General features: G+C 45.0%; 1 protein-coding gene across 1 annotated transcript; it reads left to right on the top strand.

Annotated features, from left to right (window-relative positions):
- The first annotated feature begins 8,753 nt into the window (after positions 1 to 8,753).
- LOC114690979 (40S ribosomal protein S26-like) lies at positions 8,754 to 9,172 on the top strand. The gene has a single exon (XM_028866036.2). It carries the CDS (start codon positions 8,769 to 8,771, stop codon positions 9,102 to 9,104), a length of 336 nt encoding a protein of 111 aa, XP_028721869.1. The 5' UTR covers positions 8,754 to 8,768; the 3' UTR covers positions 9,105 to 9,172.
- The last annotated feature ends 8,798 nt before the right edge of the window (positions 9,173 to 17,970 follow it).

The following is a 17,970-nucleotide window of genomic DNA, read 5'->3' as shown; positions in this document are numbered from 1 at the left end:
GAAACAAAGTCCCACCCATAACCAAGAAGCTATTTGCAATTGGTAGCTGCTTCAAGAGTAAAAACAAAAACAAAAACAAAAACAAAAACAAAAACGGTTTTCTTCAATGGAGTGATGCTGGATATAAAAACCACTCCAGGACAGACCTCATTTTCAGGAGTAGTTTGGCCAACACAAAATTCTCTCTCTCTCTCTCTCTCTCTCTCTCTCTCTCTCTCTCTCTCTCTCTCTCTCTCTCTCTGTGTGTGTGTGTGTGTGTGTGTGTGTGTGTGTGTGTGTACTATGTGTTTTAAGACAGAAAGAACATAAAATTGGGTCAGTGAGGAAGGAGAAGATTTGGGTGAGGAGAAAGAATAAGATCAGAATACATTGTATGAAAAAAATTAATTAAAAAATAAATAAAAATAAAAGAGTTAACCCAGTGGGGTGGGACCTTGTTGTAATTGGTCTTTTTTGTTGGGACTGTTGGCTCCCCAATAATGACATAGAGACTTATTGTTAATTATGAAAGCTCAGCCGATAGCTTAGGCTTGTTTCTATCTAGCTCTTATAACTTAAATTAACCCATTTTTATTAATTTACTTTCTGCCTCCTGGCTTTATTATCTCATCTCCCAAGTGCCCATCCTGCTTGCTCTGTATATCCTGGTGTTTCCACCTTCTTCTTCCCAGCATCCTCTTGGCCAGGAAATCCTGCCTAGCTATTGGCCATTCAGCTTTTTATTAAACCAATCAGAGTGACACATCTTCACAGTGTACAAAAAGATTATTCCACAACACCTGGTTTAGAGACCACCCCTTAGGAAGATGGGCTCACCTGAATACAGTACTTTTCCTTCCCAGGATTCCCGCCTCCTAGTGCTGTCTCTAGCATCCACCACAAGGCTTGACTGGGTCTGCCTGCTGAGTCCTGACTGTAGGGGCAGACCTTTTCCTTTTGGCCAGAGCCTTAGAAACTCTCTGGGACTTTGGACTTGCTCCTCTCCCCGTATGTGACTGCCTGCCATGCTGGTTTTTCTCAAAGGCATGGCTCCTCTTCCTTCCTTCTTCATTCTCTTCCTCTAGGCAGCTGCAAGAGTTCAAGCCTGCTCTGGGGTTTTTCTTTTTAAACTCTAATAAACTGCCCTCAAGCATCCATTTAGTCCATTCTTAACTTCTTTTAATAATGAGACTAAGGCCCTAGGGAACCCCAGATTTCCTTGCTATCATATTGTGGCTCCACCAGGACATTCCAGCAAAGCTTCCTTCCCCCATCCCCTGCCTTTTAATTCTTTAATCTGCAGAGAAAATGAACCTGTTCCTTCACCCCTAGATGGCATCAAAAGCATATGCAGAAAAGCCTGTGTTGTGCAAATGACCCTCAAAGCCCATGCTTTGACATAAGAGTCACAATTCTTTGTGCAGCAGAGTTTAGTGAACCACTGAACCCTCCTTTGGTCAGATCTGCTTCCTCCCTTGGTTTTTTGAGACAGAGTTTATCTGTGTAATAGCCCTGGATGTCCTGGAACTTGCTTTGTAGACCAGGCTGGCAGATCTGCCTGCCTCTGCTCCCAAGTGCTGGTATCAAAGGCGTGTGCCACCACCGCCCAGCTTTGTAAGTGTATCTTAATAAACCTCTGCTGCTCCAACTGTGTGTCTCTGTTTGCTCAGTTCCTTCCTTGTTCAAGAACATGAAAGACATTTGGGGGTGCTCACTGAACCCCGACATCAACATTAGTAGAATACTTCTAGGAGTCAACTATTAGGTTTGGATGAGGTGGGCATGAATTTCTGGGGATTAATGTACTGGCTAATTTTATGTAAACTTGACACAAGGTATAGTCATCTGCAGAGAGGGAAACCTGATTGAGAAAATGCCTCCATAAAATCCAGCTATAGGGCGTTTTCTTAATTAGTAATTGATGGGGGAGGGTCCAGCCAATTGTGGGTGGTGTTATCCCTGCGCTGGTGGTCCTGGGTGTTATAAGAAAGCAGGCTAAGCAAACCATGAGGATCAAGCCAGTAAGCAGCACCCTTCATGGCCTCTGCATCAGCTCTTGCCTCCAGGATCCTGCCTGCTTGAGTTCCTGTCCTGACTTCCTTCAGTGGTGGAAGTGTAAGTCAAATAAACCCTTTTCTCCCCAAGTTGCTTTGGTCATGGTGTTTATCACAGCAATAGTGACACTAAGACAACTAAGGGGTTTATTAGAAAAGTTATTAATGGACAGACAGACAGGGGGCAATAGTATGGTGGGGATTCTGAGGAGAAATCGGGCCCTAGCACTAGAGACAGACAGCATGGTGGGGTCTCCGAAGAGAATCAGAGCCCACTTGGCAGATAAGAGAGTCTTTCCTTCCACCTTTTGAGTATGAGGCTCTCTGATTCCCAGGCAGGAGGCAGAGAAGAGGGTGGGGAGTGGGATGAATGTGGTCCGTGCCCTGTGATGTTAACTCACTTCCCAGGTGAGAAATCTTGGCTGCAATGTCGCAGCAGGATGGTTGTCAGTATCTGTAAGGTAGAAAGAACTGCCGCAGGGGAATTACTGTAAAACAGATGCTAGACTCTGACACTACATACTTGGTTCTTACCTACATCAAGCTAGTGTTATGTAACGATGCATAAGGTTCTTTTAAAAAAAAAAAAAAAGATTTATTTTATATGTACATGTGTGAGCCTGAGTGTATGTTTGTCCACCACAAGCATCCACATGCCTGCGGAAGCCAGAAGAATGGAGTTACAGGTGATATGAGCCACCATATGGATGCTAGAAACCAAACACAGGTCCTCTGCAAGGGCAGCAAGTGTTCTTAACTGATGAGCTGCTAGGGTCAGAGCCTGGGCCTCGGCTGCCCCAACAACTTGGCTCAATTAGACAACCGTGAAATGTGGTCCCACATATCATTTACTCCTTCCTGACTCAGTCCCAGTGCCTCCTACAAGGTCTTCTGGACAGTGGTCAGAATTGGTGAGGTCTCTTGCAGGGCACACACCCACTGTCTAGCTGGCAGCAGGCTTCTGCCTTTTCCTTCTCCCAGCAGCCCCGGGAGGAGCGCGCATGTCCTCCTTTACACTACTTTTACTCCTGTTGCGTTTTGACTTCAGTTCCTGTGGTGGTTTGAATGAGAAACGTCCCCCAGCCTCAGGCATCTCAACATGTGGTCCCCAGCTGGTGGAGTTGTTTGGGGAGGTTTCGGAGGTGCGGTCTTACTTGGAGGAAGTGTGTCCCTGGGGGCGGGCTTTGAGAGCTAAAATTCTCCTAGCACTTCAGTTAACTGCTCTCTGCTTCCTGCTGTGGCTCCAGATGCGAGCCCCCAACTATCTGCTCCCGCTAGCATGCCTGCTTCTTGTTGCCACGCCTCCCCCCCCACCACCACCACCATGGACTCTAATTCCTCTGGAACCTTAGGCCTCAATAAACTCTCTCTTCCTTAAGTTGCTTTGGCCATGGTGTCTTATAACAGCAACAGAAAAGGAACCGATACTGTTCCTTTGGGAAGGATTGGCATAAATAATTCCATTTTGACTACGACAATTCCCCCCTTTATCTCAGAATCATTTTCTCTGAAGACAATCGATAAATCATCTTGGGGTTTGGCTTGGATTGTCCCTTGTCACCAGGAAACTGCTTTTTTCCCCCCAGATTGGTCAGATCCCACTTGTGGGGCCGTGGCCGGTAGGGGAGCCAGTGTCAAAAGTTCCTTTTGCTAGCCAAATGTAAGCATCTGGGAGGTCTAAAGAGGAAGATCAGGCTGAGTTTCCCTGGGCACTGTTCCCAGTTCTTTGTGCATCCGCCAGAGCTCTTCGTTTCCAGGTTCATTTCTGTGCCTTTGTAGGCTGGGAGCTTTTCCTTTTCCTTCTCTTTAAAGGGCGGCTTTAAGTTCAGCCTCCCGCGGTGTCTGGTAAATGCACTCACTTTGTCATTGAAACTGGCGAGGTTTTGCTTCTGCTTCTCTTCCTCTTCCTCCCTCCTCCCTCCTCTTCTTAGGGAGTAGAATGTTAACAGATAAAAGCTATAAAGAATGTCAAGGAAAATACAAAACACAACCAACAAGAGCAGATTTTAGAGTTAGGATCTTTCAGAAAGCTTGGCAAATGACAAGACAAAACGGTTTAGTTATCTCCACCGTCTACAGCACAACAGCAGGACTTTCCATGTCATCCATGTGTACTCCCTCTTTATAAAGAATGGCTCCGCTCAGAATGCAAAGTGCTACAGCCATGCCACTGCCCAGAAATGAGTCTCCTAATGGGAGTGCAGATGTATCCAAAAGGTTAGTATGAACACTTTTATGTGACTCCAGCCTGGTAACACATTTTGAATTGTCACTACAGGACACTGTCCTCACTTCAAAGGCATCTAGAAGCTCACAACTCCAGCCCCAGGTATCTGGCGTCCTCTTCTGGCTCCCTAATGCTCCTACACACACAGAGCACACAAACTCATGCAGGTGCACACATAATACATATAATGAATATATCATGTAGGAAATCATATAAACAACATTTAAACTACAGCTAACTTAATTATCTACCAATCGTATAAGATTTATTTTTAAAAACCTCTTGTAACTATATAAAACTTTCATAACTCAACTAGATTTTAAGAAACAATTCATAGATTGTTATAAAATGTTATGTCCAAAGTAAAAAAATTGTATATATGCCATCAGAACCCTTTAAATTATCTGATTTTTCCTTTTTAAATGCTTCAATAATGACAATCATAGATATTTTCTAATTATCTATATAAATTCATATCTATAGTACAATTATAGATGCCACTAATAAATGTAAGCATTATATAGCCATTAAAAATTATCATCCCATGAAAAGTTTTAAGTTTTTTTTCCTCCAAATTGTTTTTACATAATGGGTTTTGACAACCTAGAAACTTCTGTCATACAAAGAATTACATGTGTTTGCATTTAAAAAAAGAAAATCTGACAACCAGAAAAAAGTTTCTGACATTTCACCATCATGTTGCATATCAGACTTCTTGAAAGTCAAAGAAAGACATTTTTAAAAATACGTAAGTGAGAACATGAGTTAGGCATGATGCAGCAAAGCAGCACACAGTAGCACATTATATGTCCATTAAAAGACATATATGTAGTATTATATTACTTATATCATAAGTACATTTTCTGCTATGAATCTATCAGGTCGGATGCCGCCAGGAACTAGAACCCATGCCCTTTTCCAGTGTTCTGGAGCAATAGAAGCCTCAACCCGAAAAACAGAAACAAGCCTGCGTACAGTGACTTATAGGAACTACAACTCCCAGAAGCACTTGACAAGGGCTGAATTTCCCAGAAAGCTTCGCGCCTCTTCCCCTCCCCCCCCCCCACCCCCCAGGACTTTGGTTCAGAGCCTTACGTAGGGCGGTTCCTCTGGGGCTTGGCTGGGTGTTAGCCTCCAGGGGTCGGTTGTGAGCCACAGAAAGCCGGGCTTTGTTAGGATGGCGGGCTTTGTTAGGATGGCCTGATGCGGCTCTACCATCGGCTCAGGGTGGGTTCCATAGTCCCTGCTGGTCTCCAAGCGTCTCTAGGAGACAGGCCTGTGGATGCATGGTTTCTGCTCCTCTTTATCCCTAGCCAGGCTTCCTCTGGAAAGATGTGACAATCTGGAAGCTCCGGACACAACCCGTCGGCTGTCACCTGTGAATTCCACAGTTCTCATGCAGCTTCCGCTGTGGCTGCAGGCTGTAGGAACAAGTGTGAACAGTACCGATGGGGGCATTATCCGTGGCTCCTGACCATGTTTTCCTGTGGCCCTGCCGGTCCAGCTCATACCGGTGAATACCTGGGTTCTGGAGGTCGTCGGTCTCCTTGCTAAGACCCTCCACTCAGTGTCATTCCCCAGACTCCAATCTCTTTGGGCCCCCAGAGTAGTTTGTTGCGGGTTTTTTTTTTTTTTTCTTCCCTTTTTTCTTTATTCTTCTCTCATACAGTACTACGAGACCGAATCCTCCCCTCCCTCTACTCTTCTCAGCCCCACCCCCACCTCTCCTATCCCCCAGATCCTCCGTTCCTGTTTCCCTTCAGAAAAGAGTAAATCTCCCCGTAATATCAACGGAACTCAGCATAACAAGATATCATAACACTAGGCACAAACCCTCATATCAAGGCTGGGTGAGGCTGCCTCTGGGAAGGGGAATACAACAGATTTTGCATGTGGATTTGGGGCGGGTGGGGACGGGAATAGGAGGAATCTTGTGGGGGAGGGAGAGACAGAGGGAGATAGTACCGGGAGAGATGGCTAGAATGGGGGGGCATTTAGGGCTTAGGCGATGTGGAAACAGTGCGGTGGGAACTTCATGGAACCTATGAGGGTGACCCTAATGACTCCTAGTAATAGAGGATATGGAGCCTGAACTGGCCATCAGCTGTAACCAGGCAAGGCTTCCAGTGGGGGACTGGGACATCAACCCAGCCACAAAACCTTCCGCACACATTTGTCCTGCCTACAGGATGTGCCGGGGCACTGGTGGCTTGGAGCGTATTAGAGTTGGTCAAGCGCTGGTCTGACTTGAGGCCCAAGACAGGAGAGGGAGACCATGTCAGACACTGTCTGAATGGCCAGGCACTGGAAGCTGGTGGTTCAGAAACCTAGGGTAGAACCAAACATGACTGGCAAAAAAAAAAAAAAAAAAAGTAAATGAAATGATTCCTACTGATATTCTGATATACGCATAGATCAATGCCCAATCAGAGAGGCTTCCTCCAGCTGCTGATGGGAGCAGATGCAGAGACCTACAGCCAAACATTAGGCAGAGCTCGGGAAACCATGTTAAAGAGGGGAGGAAGGATTTTAGGAGCCAGAGGGGTCGGGGGCACCAGGAGAACACGGCCTACAGAATCAACTAAGCAGGGCTCATAGGGGCTCACAGAGTCTGAAGGGGCAATCACAGAGCCTGCATGGGTCTGCACTGGGTCCTCTGTATACAAGCTGTGGTTGTTTAGCCTGGGATGTCTGTGGGACTCCTAACAGTGGGAGTGGGGGTCTCTGATGGAGTGGACTAAGGGAACTACATGAGAGGGCCTGAAAGTTACTGGGGGAAAGTGGGAAGGTGAAGTATAGGGGAGAGAGGGGGAGAGAATGAGGCCTAACATGCCAACTCTGTGATTTTCTCCTTAGAATTAATCCTCCCTCCCTCCCTCCCTCCCTCCCTCCCTCCCTCCCTCTCTCCCTCCCACCCTCCCTTCTTCCCTTCTTCCCTTCCTTCCTTTTTAGACAGTTTTACTAGTCACCCTAGCTGGCCTGAATTCACTATGTAAACCAGGCTAGTCTTGAACACATAAGATCCGTCCACCTGGGCCTCAAGTGCTGGGGTTAAAGGCATATGCCACCATGCCCCTCACTTTTGATTTATCTGTCACTGAGTAGATAAGGCTGGCCTCCTGAAAGCTGGAATCATAGCCATGGCCCACCACATATTGCCATTAGTGTGTTTTTTTTTCTACATCCTGGGGTCCTGAACCCAGTTCCTTGCACATGCTGGATAGCTGCTGTGCCAATAAGTGACCGCCCTGTCCATGACTGTGTAATGTTTCTATAACTTATAGGGATTAGGTTTTTTTCTAAACTCCTAAGTCACCTGCTCCTGTCCCTAACTCCTAGGGAGCTCCAACCTGGCATCAGTGTATTCTATGAGACAGTGTGTTGTAGGACACGGTCCTGAAGTCAGTCATGAAGAGACTAGTCAGACACACTGACATTTCCCCCCCTGCTCCATTCCTTGAACCTTGTGAACATCTCTCAGTCCCCTTTAGGGGATCTACATGGACAAAACTCTTTTTCTGAACTGGATGTAATCCCAGCACGTGGGCTTTGAGGGCAGGAGGGCAGAGCCTCCAAGGTCAACTCCAACTGCATATTAAGTTCAATGGCAGCCTAGGGCACATGAAACCCTGTCTCAAATCCCCACCCATGAAAAGGGGGGAAAACCCTGTTTCCATAGTAATAAAGTTAGTTGCATTTTTTTTAAACTTAGTTTTTGGTGTATGACTCTCCTCCTCCGAGCTAAGTTCAATTAGACCCCCACACAAAAGAATTATCCCAACTGGGTTTGTTGACTTTTTACATCCCCTCATGGTGTCGGGGAGGGTCACAAGACCCTACGAACTTGCTCTATGCAACTCTGCCTTAATCGTATGCGGCCTCTAGAAGTTAGAGTGCATTGGCCTGGGAAGACTAAAGAGGAGGTCCATCTATGCAGCCTCAGGAGAGCCCTCATCCTGAAAGGGTAAGATCTTCCCAGGTGTGGACTCTAGGGGAGGACCCTACCCCCTGTGAATAACCCCTCACCCATGCTCGGGAAGCCTATGCTATTGGTTCCCCAGAGTGAACTCTGGCAGAATCCTATCTCTGTTTGTCTTTGGGACCTTAGGAGGAGGGACAGACCAAAGGAAGGAATTTTAGTTACATATATTATATTGTCATTCAATTTAAAGAGTGGATAAGCTTGCCATTTGGGGGCGGTGGTGGCGCACGCCTTTAATCCCAGCACTCAGGAGGCAGAGGCAGGCTGATCTCTGTGAGTTCGAGGCCAGCCTGGTCTACAGAGTGAGGTCTAGGACAGGCACCAAAACTTCACAGAGAAACCCTGTTTCAAAAAAAACAAAAAAACAAAAACAAAAACAAGCTTGCCATTTGGCACTTTGGCATGAATGGATCAGGACCTTGGCACCAAACTGTGTCTGAAGTTGTTCTTTTGAACTTGCAGAAATACAGAAAGCTGACTTCGTGTAAAAATGTCCTTAATGGCTCTTTCAGGTCTTGGCTCCAAGATGACCAAAAAAAGGAGAAACAACGGTCGGGCCAAAAAGGGCCACGGCCATGTGCAGCCGATCCACTGCACGAACCGTGCCTGGTGCGTGCCCAAAGACAAGGCCATTAAGAAGTTCGTCATTCGGAACATCGTCGAGGCCGCAGCTGTCAGGGACATATCCGAAGCCAGTGTCTTCGACGCCTATGTGCTTCCCAAGCTGCATTACTGCGTGAGCTGTGCTATTCATAGCAAGGTAGTCAGGAATCGATCCCGTGAAGCCCGCAAGGACCGGACACCCCCACCACGATTTAGACCTGCTGGTACTGCACCACGACCTCCACCAAAGCCCATGTAAAGAGATGGCTTCATAAAGACAGAAGAGAAAACACTTGGAAAAATAAAATGGGACTTATACTTTTTGAATGTGTCTAAAAAAAAAATGTCCTTAATGAGCTGTATTTACTTTACTCAGTTTTGAACCTTAAGGCCATGTCCTTTTGATAGTTTATGTATATCAAAGTGGGAAGTATTCATAAGCAAAGATTGGAAAATGGTGTTTTTTTTTAAAATATCGCATAACAAAATGGGCACCATTTAGAAGATCTGCACCCCAGCATCTTTTCCTGTGTAACTAACCATCCCAAACAATGGCGACAGTAAATATTTATATCTGGCCGTTTCTGTGTGTCAAGGCTTTGGAAATACCTAGATGCCCGTGTGGCTCTGGGTGACCGCTGCAGCCTTGGTTCTCAGCACACAATATGTGCACTTTGCCACAAGCATGCTTCTGCTGTTTTGTCCTGTGCATGCATGTGACATTCTCAGCAGTGACCGTGATGAAACCAGATTAATACCAACAGCCCTGGAAAAGAGTGGATATGCTCCAGCCCTGCAGGATCAGATGTGCCGACAAGACCTGGCGCTTTGTGTAAGAACAAATGGGTACCTCTGTCTTGCTAGTATGCAGACCTGCTTTTGTCTTTAATAAATGGTAAAATCATATTTTAAAAAAAGCAAATAATTGTTTTAAACAGTTTATGATGTCAGTAAAATGTTTGATCATATAACTGCTTCATAAACCTATATGCTTGGGGTTGGGTAAAAATCAGCCACAAGGGGAAAGTTTAAGAAGCCCCATGTGATGAGAAAGGAAATAGAGGGGGTCTGAGGGATATGGCTCAGCAGTTAGGAGCTCTTGCAGAGGACCCAGGTTTGATTCCCAGAACCCACGTGACAGCTGAAAACTGTAATTTTAGTCCCAGGGGATCCAACACCCTCTTCTGACCTTTGTGAGCACCAGGCACGCATGTGGTGCACAGACATACATGCAGGCAAAACATTCACATACATCAAATAATAAGATAAAGATAATACATAGGGAACATTGATATATAAATCCAGCCAGGCATGGTGGTACACACCTTTAATCCTAGAACTTAGGATGCAGAGCAGGTGGATCTCAGTGAGTTTCAGGCCAGCCTGGTCTATATAGTGTGTTTCAGACCAGCCTCGTCTACATGGTGAGTTCCAGGCCAGCCATGGCTGCCTAGTGAGACCCTGTCTAAAAAAATAAATAAATAAATAAATAAATAAATAAATAAATAAATAAATAAAATAAAAAAAAGGTTATCACTTTGAAGTATTTGAGACAGATATGCAACTTAATGAGACCTTATCTCAAAAGAAGTCAAAATAGGGCTGGGGATATAGATCAGTAATAGAGCTTGCCTAGCATATATGAAGCCCTAGGTTCAGTCCTCATACTATAAGGAAGTAAATAAATAATAAAAGACCAGCCCTGCTATCCTCCTGTATTAGGACCCACCTTAATAGCAACATTTTAGTTTGGCCGTCTCTTTGAAGGCTCTATTCCAAATACAGGCACATTCAGAAGACCAAGAGGGCTCCAATATACACATTTTGGGATGGTACTATTCATTCTATAACAACCCTCCCTGCAGAATCATGCTCTCTGGGTGTTCTCTTACTCCATGGAAACTACATGAACCACAGAGAAGGCCAGTAACTCCTGGGTCCTCTACTTCCTTTAAAAGAATGCCAACACAAAGCCAAGCACGGTGGCACATGCCTGTAATCCTAGCTGTAGGGAATTCGCTGGTTAACAATGAGAGTGATGTTTGCCAACCAGACTGAAACATTCACGGCAGACTAGCCTGAGACTTTTTTTTTCCACTAAGAAGAGCCAAATGCCCTCTCACCCGCTCACTCCCAACTTGGAAAGACTCTTGTTCTCCGAATTCATTTTCATTGGTGTGTTTTCCCTTAGTTTCCTGGAAAACACTGGGTTTTTACCCTCCTATGAGGTCCCAAAGAATCCTTTGTCAGAAACTCCCAACCTGGTGTTTTGACTTGTTTTTCATGAGCTTGTAGTTGTGAGATCCAAAAGGAAATGCTTTGTGCCTCACTTATCAGTTTCTCATCAATACTTCTAGATTACAGTATGTGATCAAAAACAAACAAAAATCTGGGAGCCAAGGAAATCATACCACACGTCTAGTCTGTGGGATATTCATCCCATACAGGCCAGAAGAGTGGCCGTTCCTCTCTCAGTCTGCACAGCACTGGGGAGATGATGGTTTGAATTTTAAATGTACCCCAGAGGCTCATGTGTTGAAGACTGGGTCCCCGAGCAATTGGAGCTTGTAGGAAGCAGGGGTCTAACTGGAAGAAGCTGGTTATCAGGGGCATGCCCTTAAGCATGTGTTAGGATTCTGGCCACTTCCCTTTCTCCTTCTACTTCCTGACTACCATGAGGAGAGTACCAACTCTACCATGTGTTCCCTACTGTGACGGTCTGCTTCCAGACAGGCCCACAAACGACGGAGGAGGTGACCACAGACTGGAACTGCCGAGATCAAGAGCCAATGCCATTCCTTCCTCCTTTAAGTTGATTTCCTTGGGTATTTTGTCATAGCAACGGAAAGCTAACTAATACTTAATGATAAATCTGCCCCTTAGCTCTTCTGAGTAGTTATCTATTCTATTTCTGTTTAAATGAATTAAATGATCTTTTCTCTGTTTTTATTTACAAAGAGTCCCTTACTCTTGCCAGCAAACTATTTCTAAGTCATAATCTAGCCTGAATTCTTGCTGAGTCTTTTTGTTTGTTGAGACTAGGTTTCTCTGTGTAGTCCTGCTGTCCCAGAATTCACTCTGTAGACCAGGCTGGCCTTGAACTCAGAGATCTGCCTGCCTCTGCCTCCCGAGTGCTGGGATTAAAGGCATGCACCATAGCCTGGCTCACTCTGAGTCTTTTAGAAGCAGCAGGTTTCCTGTTTACACCGCTGGCCTGTACTGGAGCCTGACATGAGCTCTAAGTGTTTAACCCATCTCAAATTCGCATTTGCTCACCTCTGTCCATTGACCACTCTCTAGACATTCTAAATAGGCTGCCACAGCCTAGCAGGTGAGCCTAATTCCCCAGGGTGAGGTTAGGCATTTCAGGGGAGTCTTATGAATTTATGGGTATCAATTAGGCAGAGAACATTGAGTAAATGTTGAGTTGGGAAATCTATGGCTGTAAACTGGATTCGTAGAGGTCAAAACAGTGAGGAAATCAGCAATTCAAGAAGCTCATTCATAGACAAGTGCAGACAGTCAAGGGTAACTTACTGTTGTGAACCTAAAATGTGGAAGTGTACAGACTAGGAAAAAGATGAAGGAGTGGGCCAGGCGGTGGTGGCGCACGCCTTTAATCCCAGCACTCGGGAGGCAGAGCCAGGCGGATCTCTGTGAGTTCGAGGCCAGCCTGGGCTACCAAGTGAGTTCCAGGAAAGGCACAAAGCTACACAGAGAAACCCTGTCTCGAGAAGAAAAAAAAAAAAAAAAAAGATGAAGGAGTGGGAGACAGCTCATTCCACTCAGCTTTGGTAGTCCATAGAAGCTAGTCACAGCCATCAGATTTCAGCGCCGCCTTCTTAGCATAATCCCTACCCATATTCCACCTGACTTCTCAACAAGCGCTCAGCAAGCATGCTGATGAGTTTTAAGCTCCATAAAGGCATGCATTTCCAATTGCTTTAGCATCCCCAATGCAATCACCTGGAGCAGTGGTATTCAGCAAGCATTTGGCAAATGAATCTGCAAAGGTTTGTGCTCAGATGAACATATGGGTAGATGGACGTACAAACAAATCCTTCCCCGTCCATCATGCCATGCGCACTCCTGGTCTCCACGGGGATTTATTTTTGTGATGGGTCTCTTTGTTTAACCACCCGCACCTCGGTAGCCCTGAGAGAACTTGTCACTTGCTCCTCGTGCCCAGCTTCTTATTAACTAAACCGTTGCGCCACTCGCTCTTGTGACCTTAAATTAATTCAGGTTAATTCTTAACTGTTTCCCTTCTGTACATGTGTCATGTAATGGTTTACCTTTATCTGATTTTCCCCAATTTCCTGTGCATTTGTGGTTTCAGATGAGAGTAGGCACTTGAGTTTTCTAGAAAGCTTCTCTGGCTTTCCTGGGTCCCATCCAATCGCTGTCCATCCAAACACTCCTACCTGAGGCTGTAGACACTAAGGAGGAAGAATAACGTCCCCAGATCTGGTTCTTGGAGAAAAGAAGAACGTTGGCATAGCCAGAGTCCCAGAAGATGATGTGCGACACAGCTCAAGGTTGGTGACCTTGCTGGAGCTCAGGAAAAGCGGTCTGTGTTGGCTGTCTTTTCCAGAAATACCAATAGCGTCTTTTCTCTAAATGAGTTTTAGAACGGGCGAGAAGGAAAGATTTTACATCAATAGCCTAAGCTTCAGAGAGTCCAAGAGTTTATCTGTCGATTCATCAGCATCTGGAGCTGTGCTTGTCTGACACACTGGTGCTCAAAAAACATTTGGGAGAGAAAGAAAAGGGTGGAAGGATGGATGTGAAAAGAAAGAAGAGTAAAGCTGTTCAGGAAGACATGTTCATGGCCGTCTTGTTTTCAAAACCAGTCAGGTGTGTTATCACTAATACCCAGAATAATTAATGCTATTAACACTTGGCAAAACGATAAGAGATAAAAATAATAGAATGACAACAAAAATATACTCTTTAGTGCATATGTGTAAACAGTGGTGATCCTATTTCAAGATACAGCCAAAACTCCCAGCTTTGACAGCCATTTGGTCTGTATTTATGCCAGTTCTCAAAAGGAAGTCAGATAACAAGATTTTGTTTCAGGTCAGCACACAGGAGTTTGGGGGATAAATGGGAACTGGTGGTGGAGGCGAGAGGATTGACTACAACTGTTCCATTTGGCATTTAGAAAAGGTCAGCTAATCAGAAACGGTGTGCTGAGGAAATTCACTGAGTTTCCTGCTATTGAGAAAGATTAACCACATAGTAATTCGGCAAATGTTCTGTGTGTTTAATCATGCGTCAAGGAAAAATAACTCAGTGCAGGAGAAAAAAAAGAAGATAAAGGAAATCTGATGTGTTTTTTTTTCCCCTTTTAGTATCAGTCTTTCATATATTTTCAATCAAACAGCTACACAACTCAGGTCCAGCAAGTCAACTTTGAATAGCATGGACTCTGGGTGCAGAAGGGAGTCATGGAAACTTACCACGCCAGGTGGTGGTGGTGCACACCTTTAATCCCAGCACTCGGGAGGCAGAGGCAGGCAGATCTCTGTGAGTTCGAGGCCAGCCTGGTCTACAGAGTGAGTTCCAGGACAGAGAAACCCTGTCTCAAAAAAAGAAGAAAACATAATATTTACAGTTAAAATCTCAAGGCTGAGATTGTTTCCTCAACAACCCAGATAGCAATTTATATTAAAGTGCCCATGTTTGGAAAATTCACTATAATTTCAAACTATCTCATGAACAGGGGGCAATCAAAATAATGTATGGCAAAGTCTAAAAAGCATCTCGGTAGAAAATACAGGGGGAAACCCCTCCCCTTTGGGATCAGTTTCCCACAGATTACAATGCTGAAGCATGCTCTGGCGTGCCTCGAAGAGTTTGCCAAGTGAATTCGGATTCATGATCACCACAACTGTACTAAAAAAAACAAACAAAAAAGCCAAGCAAATGACTGTTGGTGATATGGGTAGTCACTGGCTTGGGACCAGCAGAAGGGATCGTGCACCACCGTAGATGGCACCGGTTATTCCAGAGGGATGGCTAAGGTTCTAGTGTTCGGTCTGTTTCATGTATGAATTTCACACTTTGGCTGGTGGCTTTTGGGGTTTTTTCCTCTTTTTTTTTTTTTTTTTTTTTTTTTAACTATTTGTACTGCCGTTTAGCATGCTTTCTCTTTAAGTCGACAGTCCAGTCTTTGGACTAAACTACTTTTAAAAGGAAATGGCGGGTGGCACCACCATAAATCATCTCTAGTAACTATTGTTTGCAAAGCACTTTGGTGACAAATAGGTGAAGACTGTTTCCAAATAAATTCTGCAAAATTGAGGCCTACTGGGAGGGAAATCAGACTCCTCAGAGCTCGTGGGAAATGTTGTGATTTGCTCAGATTACAGTTTGCTCTTTGTGGTTTTATTTAAGAAGCAAGTTAATGTTTACATGGCGCTGGACTTCAAAGTCCAGCCAATAAGGAGGACAGAATGAGGGAGAAACAGTTTATCTGTGAAGGGACGGGATTGTGGGGAGAAGGGGGTGGAGGAGACACAGTCACTGAAGGAAACTGAAGTTGGGGGACAGGTTCTTATCTTATCAGGGTACAATGATTTTTTTTAATTAAATTATAAAATTTTATTACAAAACAATACAAGTACTGTGTTTCATGAGTCCTACGACAGTTATTCTTGTTGGAGTTCCGGTTTTTAAAATGAATAAACCTCTTTTACCACTGTCTTAGTGTGGAGCTCTGCCTGGCTCCTTCTGTAGCCATGTGATGGTTGGTCGGACAGAGTCCTTACAAGGACACTTTGGGCTGGCGGGAGTGAACGCACTTCGGGGAACACAGCAGGACTTTGTGTTAAATAATGAAAAGATCCTTCTACCATTACTTCTCAAATACTTCCTCTGATACTTTCCTCTTGGGGGAGGTGAAGGCCACTTCCTCCTGACTGTGTGGTTAAGCCAGCCGCACACGTGGTACTAGCATGAGATAGACAGGCCTGAGTTTCTACCAAGTGGGATCCTGAACAACATCTGTCTAGGCTTGAAGACAGATGGACCAAGAGGACCTCCAGATCAGAGGTAAAGCCAACTGACCTGCACGTTAGGATCTTGCCATATAGTGCTTTAAAGGTGTGCACACTTAGGTACACTTAAATATTTTTTAAAAATAGTTTTATGTTTATGAGTGTTTTGCCCGCATGCATATCTATGTACTGCATGTATACCTGATACCTGCAGAGACCAGAAGATGGGTTTGGATCCCCTGGAACTGAAGTTACAGATCATTGTGAGTTGCCCTGTGGGTGCCGGGAATCAAAGGGGTCATGACCCACAGGTTGAGAATCATTGGTCTGGGCCATCAAAAACAAGGGGAGTAGAGAAAACTATCCAAGGCCAGAGGAGCCTGAAGGAGAGTGACAGCTCCATGCACGTCACCACCAGGATACTTTTGTAGAACAGAAAAAGGAAGTTGAATTAAAATTAAGGAAACAGACTGAAGCTCAGGCTTAAGCCTAGAAATAATGCATTGGCATTGGTTTGTAAAGCAAATTTCCTACCTAATAAAAGGAATCAAGGGAATTTATAAGGTAGGGAAAACTGTATATCGGCTATATGAGAGTTCTCCACACTATCATCTCATTCATTCATTTGTCCATATATACGTACACTCACACACCCCTGCTCCCAGCCCAAACAGTGACACCTCTCCCAGGTCACCTCCTCATCTCCTTCACTGACTACCCTACACATATCCATCATCGAAGGCGGTTTCTTGATGCACTTACGTATAACTGCTTTGTTTACCTGCAGAAACTGCTTGATCTATAAATATACCCACCTGGTGAAAGACATCTCCCCTGGGATACCCTACATGGAAGTCAAGTCTGGAAGGGTGCTTAGAACAAGCCCACTGCCACCCTTCTGAACTCATCCTCGTTTGCAGGGAGGTTTTCCGGATCCAACCTAGGGCTTCATGTATGTTCAGCATAGACATTCTACTCTGGCCCACTCAATGGATTTTTAACAATCTCTAGTCTACAAAATGTCTCTATTCTAATGAATGATGCCTTCACCCCCATCTGCTAAATCAGGGACTCACCTTGGACTCTTTGCTCATCTCTTAAAATCATTTTATAAAATCACTACCAAGGAATGCAGATTCTGTGTCTTAGTGTCTCCTGGACCTGGGCCTTCCCTCCGATCTCTGCACCTTAGTTGCTGGGTTATCACATCCCTTCCACAGAGTTGGCCTTAGCTCCATAGCTGAACTATGAGAACCCCAAACCCTGCAGGTACAGGGATGTCTCCAAAACAAGATCCGACCCTGATGCCCCTGTGTGGACACCCTTCAGACTCTCGGTCACCCCTGGGTTGAATCTAGGCTGCTTAGCCTGGCACACCAAATCTGTGGTTATTCCCATCATCCTCACCATCCTGCCCTGTTTTCCAGCTCACCTCAGCCCCCCTTTCCCTGCTTCTTTCATGGTCTGCTCCTGCTTAATCTTCATATTCAACTCAACTTCTTCTTCAGAAGACTTGCAGCCTGCCTGACATCGGTGTCCTTCAAAGTTCCTCCTTAGTGTTGCTATGGGTGGCCCCCTCCCCCACCCCGCCATCATGCCTAACTCTGGCACTGCATTCAATAGCTGACTGGTCTAAATACTAAAAATGCAACAGTGAAAATGAGTGGGGACCCCACCATCTTGGGATGTTGCTCTTCACACACTGTCTGATTTTCGGAACTCTTGGAAGGCAAGAACAGTTTTTATTAGGACTTCAACATACTGCTCAGCACACAGTAAAGTACAACTAGATACACAAAGGTCTGATTTTTGTCCTCCTCTTCAAGCCACTCAAATGACAGGGATTAAAAAAATATATACCTTCAATGTGTTGAGGAAAAGTAACCAATTAATTATTCCGTCCCCGCCTTAAATCTGTCTACCGGTGCAGTTAGTTTCTCTCTCTCTCTCTCTCTCTCTCTCTCTCTCTCTCTCTCTCTCTCTCTCTCTCTCTCTTTCTGTGTGTGTGTGTGTGTGTGTGTGTGTGTGTGTGTGTGTGTGTGTGTGTTGGGGATTAAAATCAGGATCTAACTCAAGTTTGGTTTCCAGAACCCACATCTGCCTATGACTCCAGCTCTAGGG

Source organism: Peromyscus leucopus, chromosome 7 (genome assembly GCF_004664715.2).
Source record: "Peromyscus leucopus breed LL Stock chromosome 7, UCI_PerLeu_2.1, whole genome shotgun sequence".
NCBI lineage: Eukaryota > Metazoa > Chordata > Mammalia > Rodentia > Cricetidae > Peromyscus > Peromyscus leucopus.
This window is presented reverse-complemented; position numbering and strand designations above follow the sequence as displayed.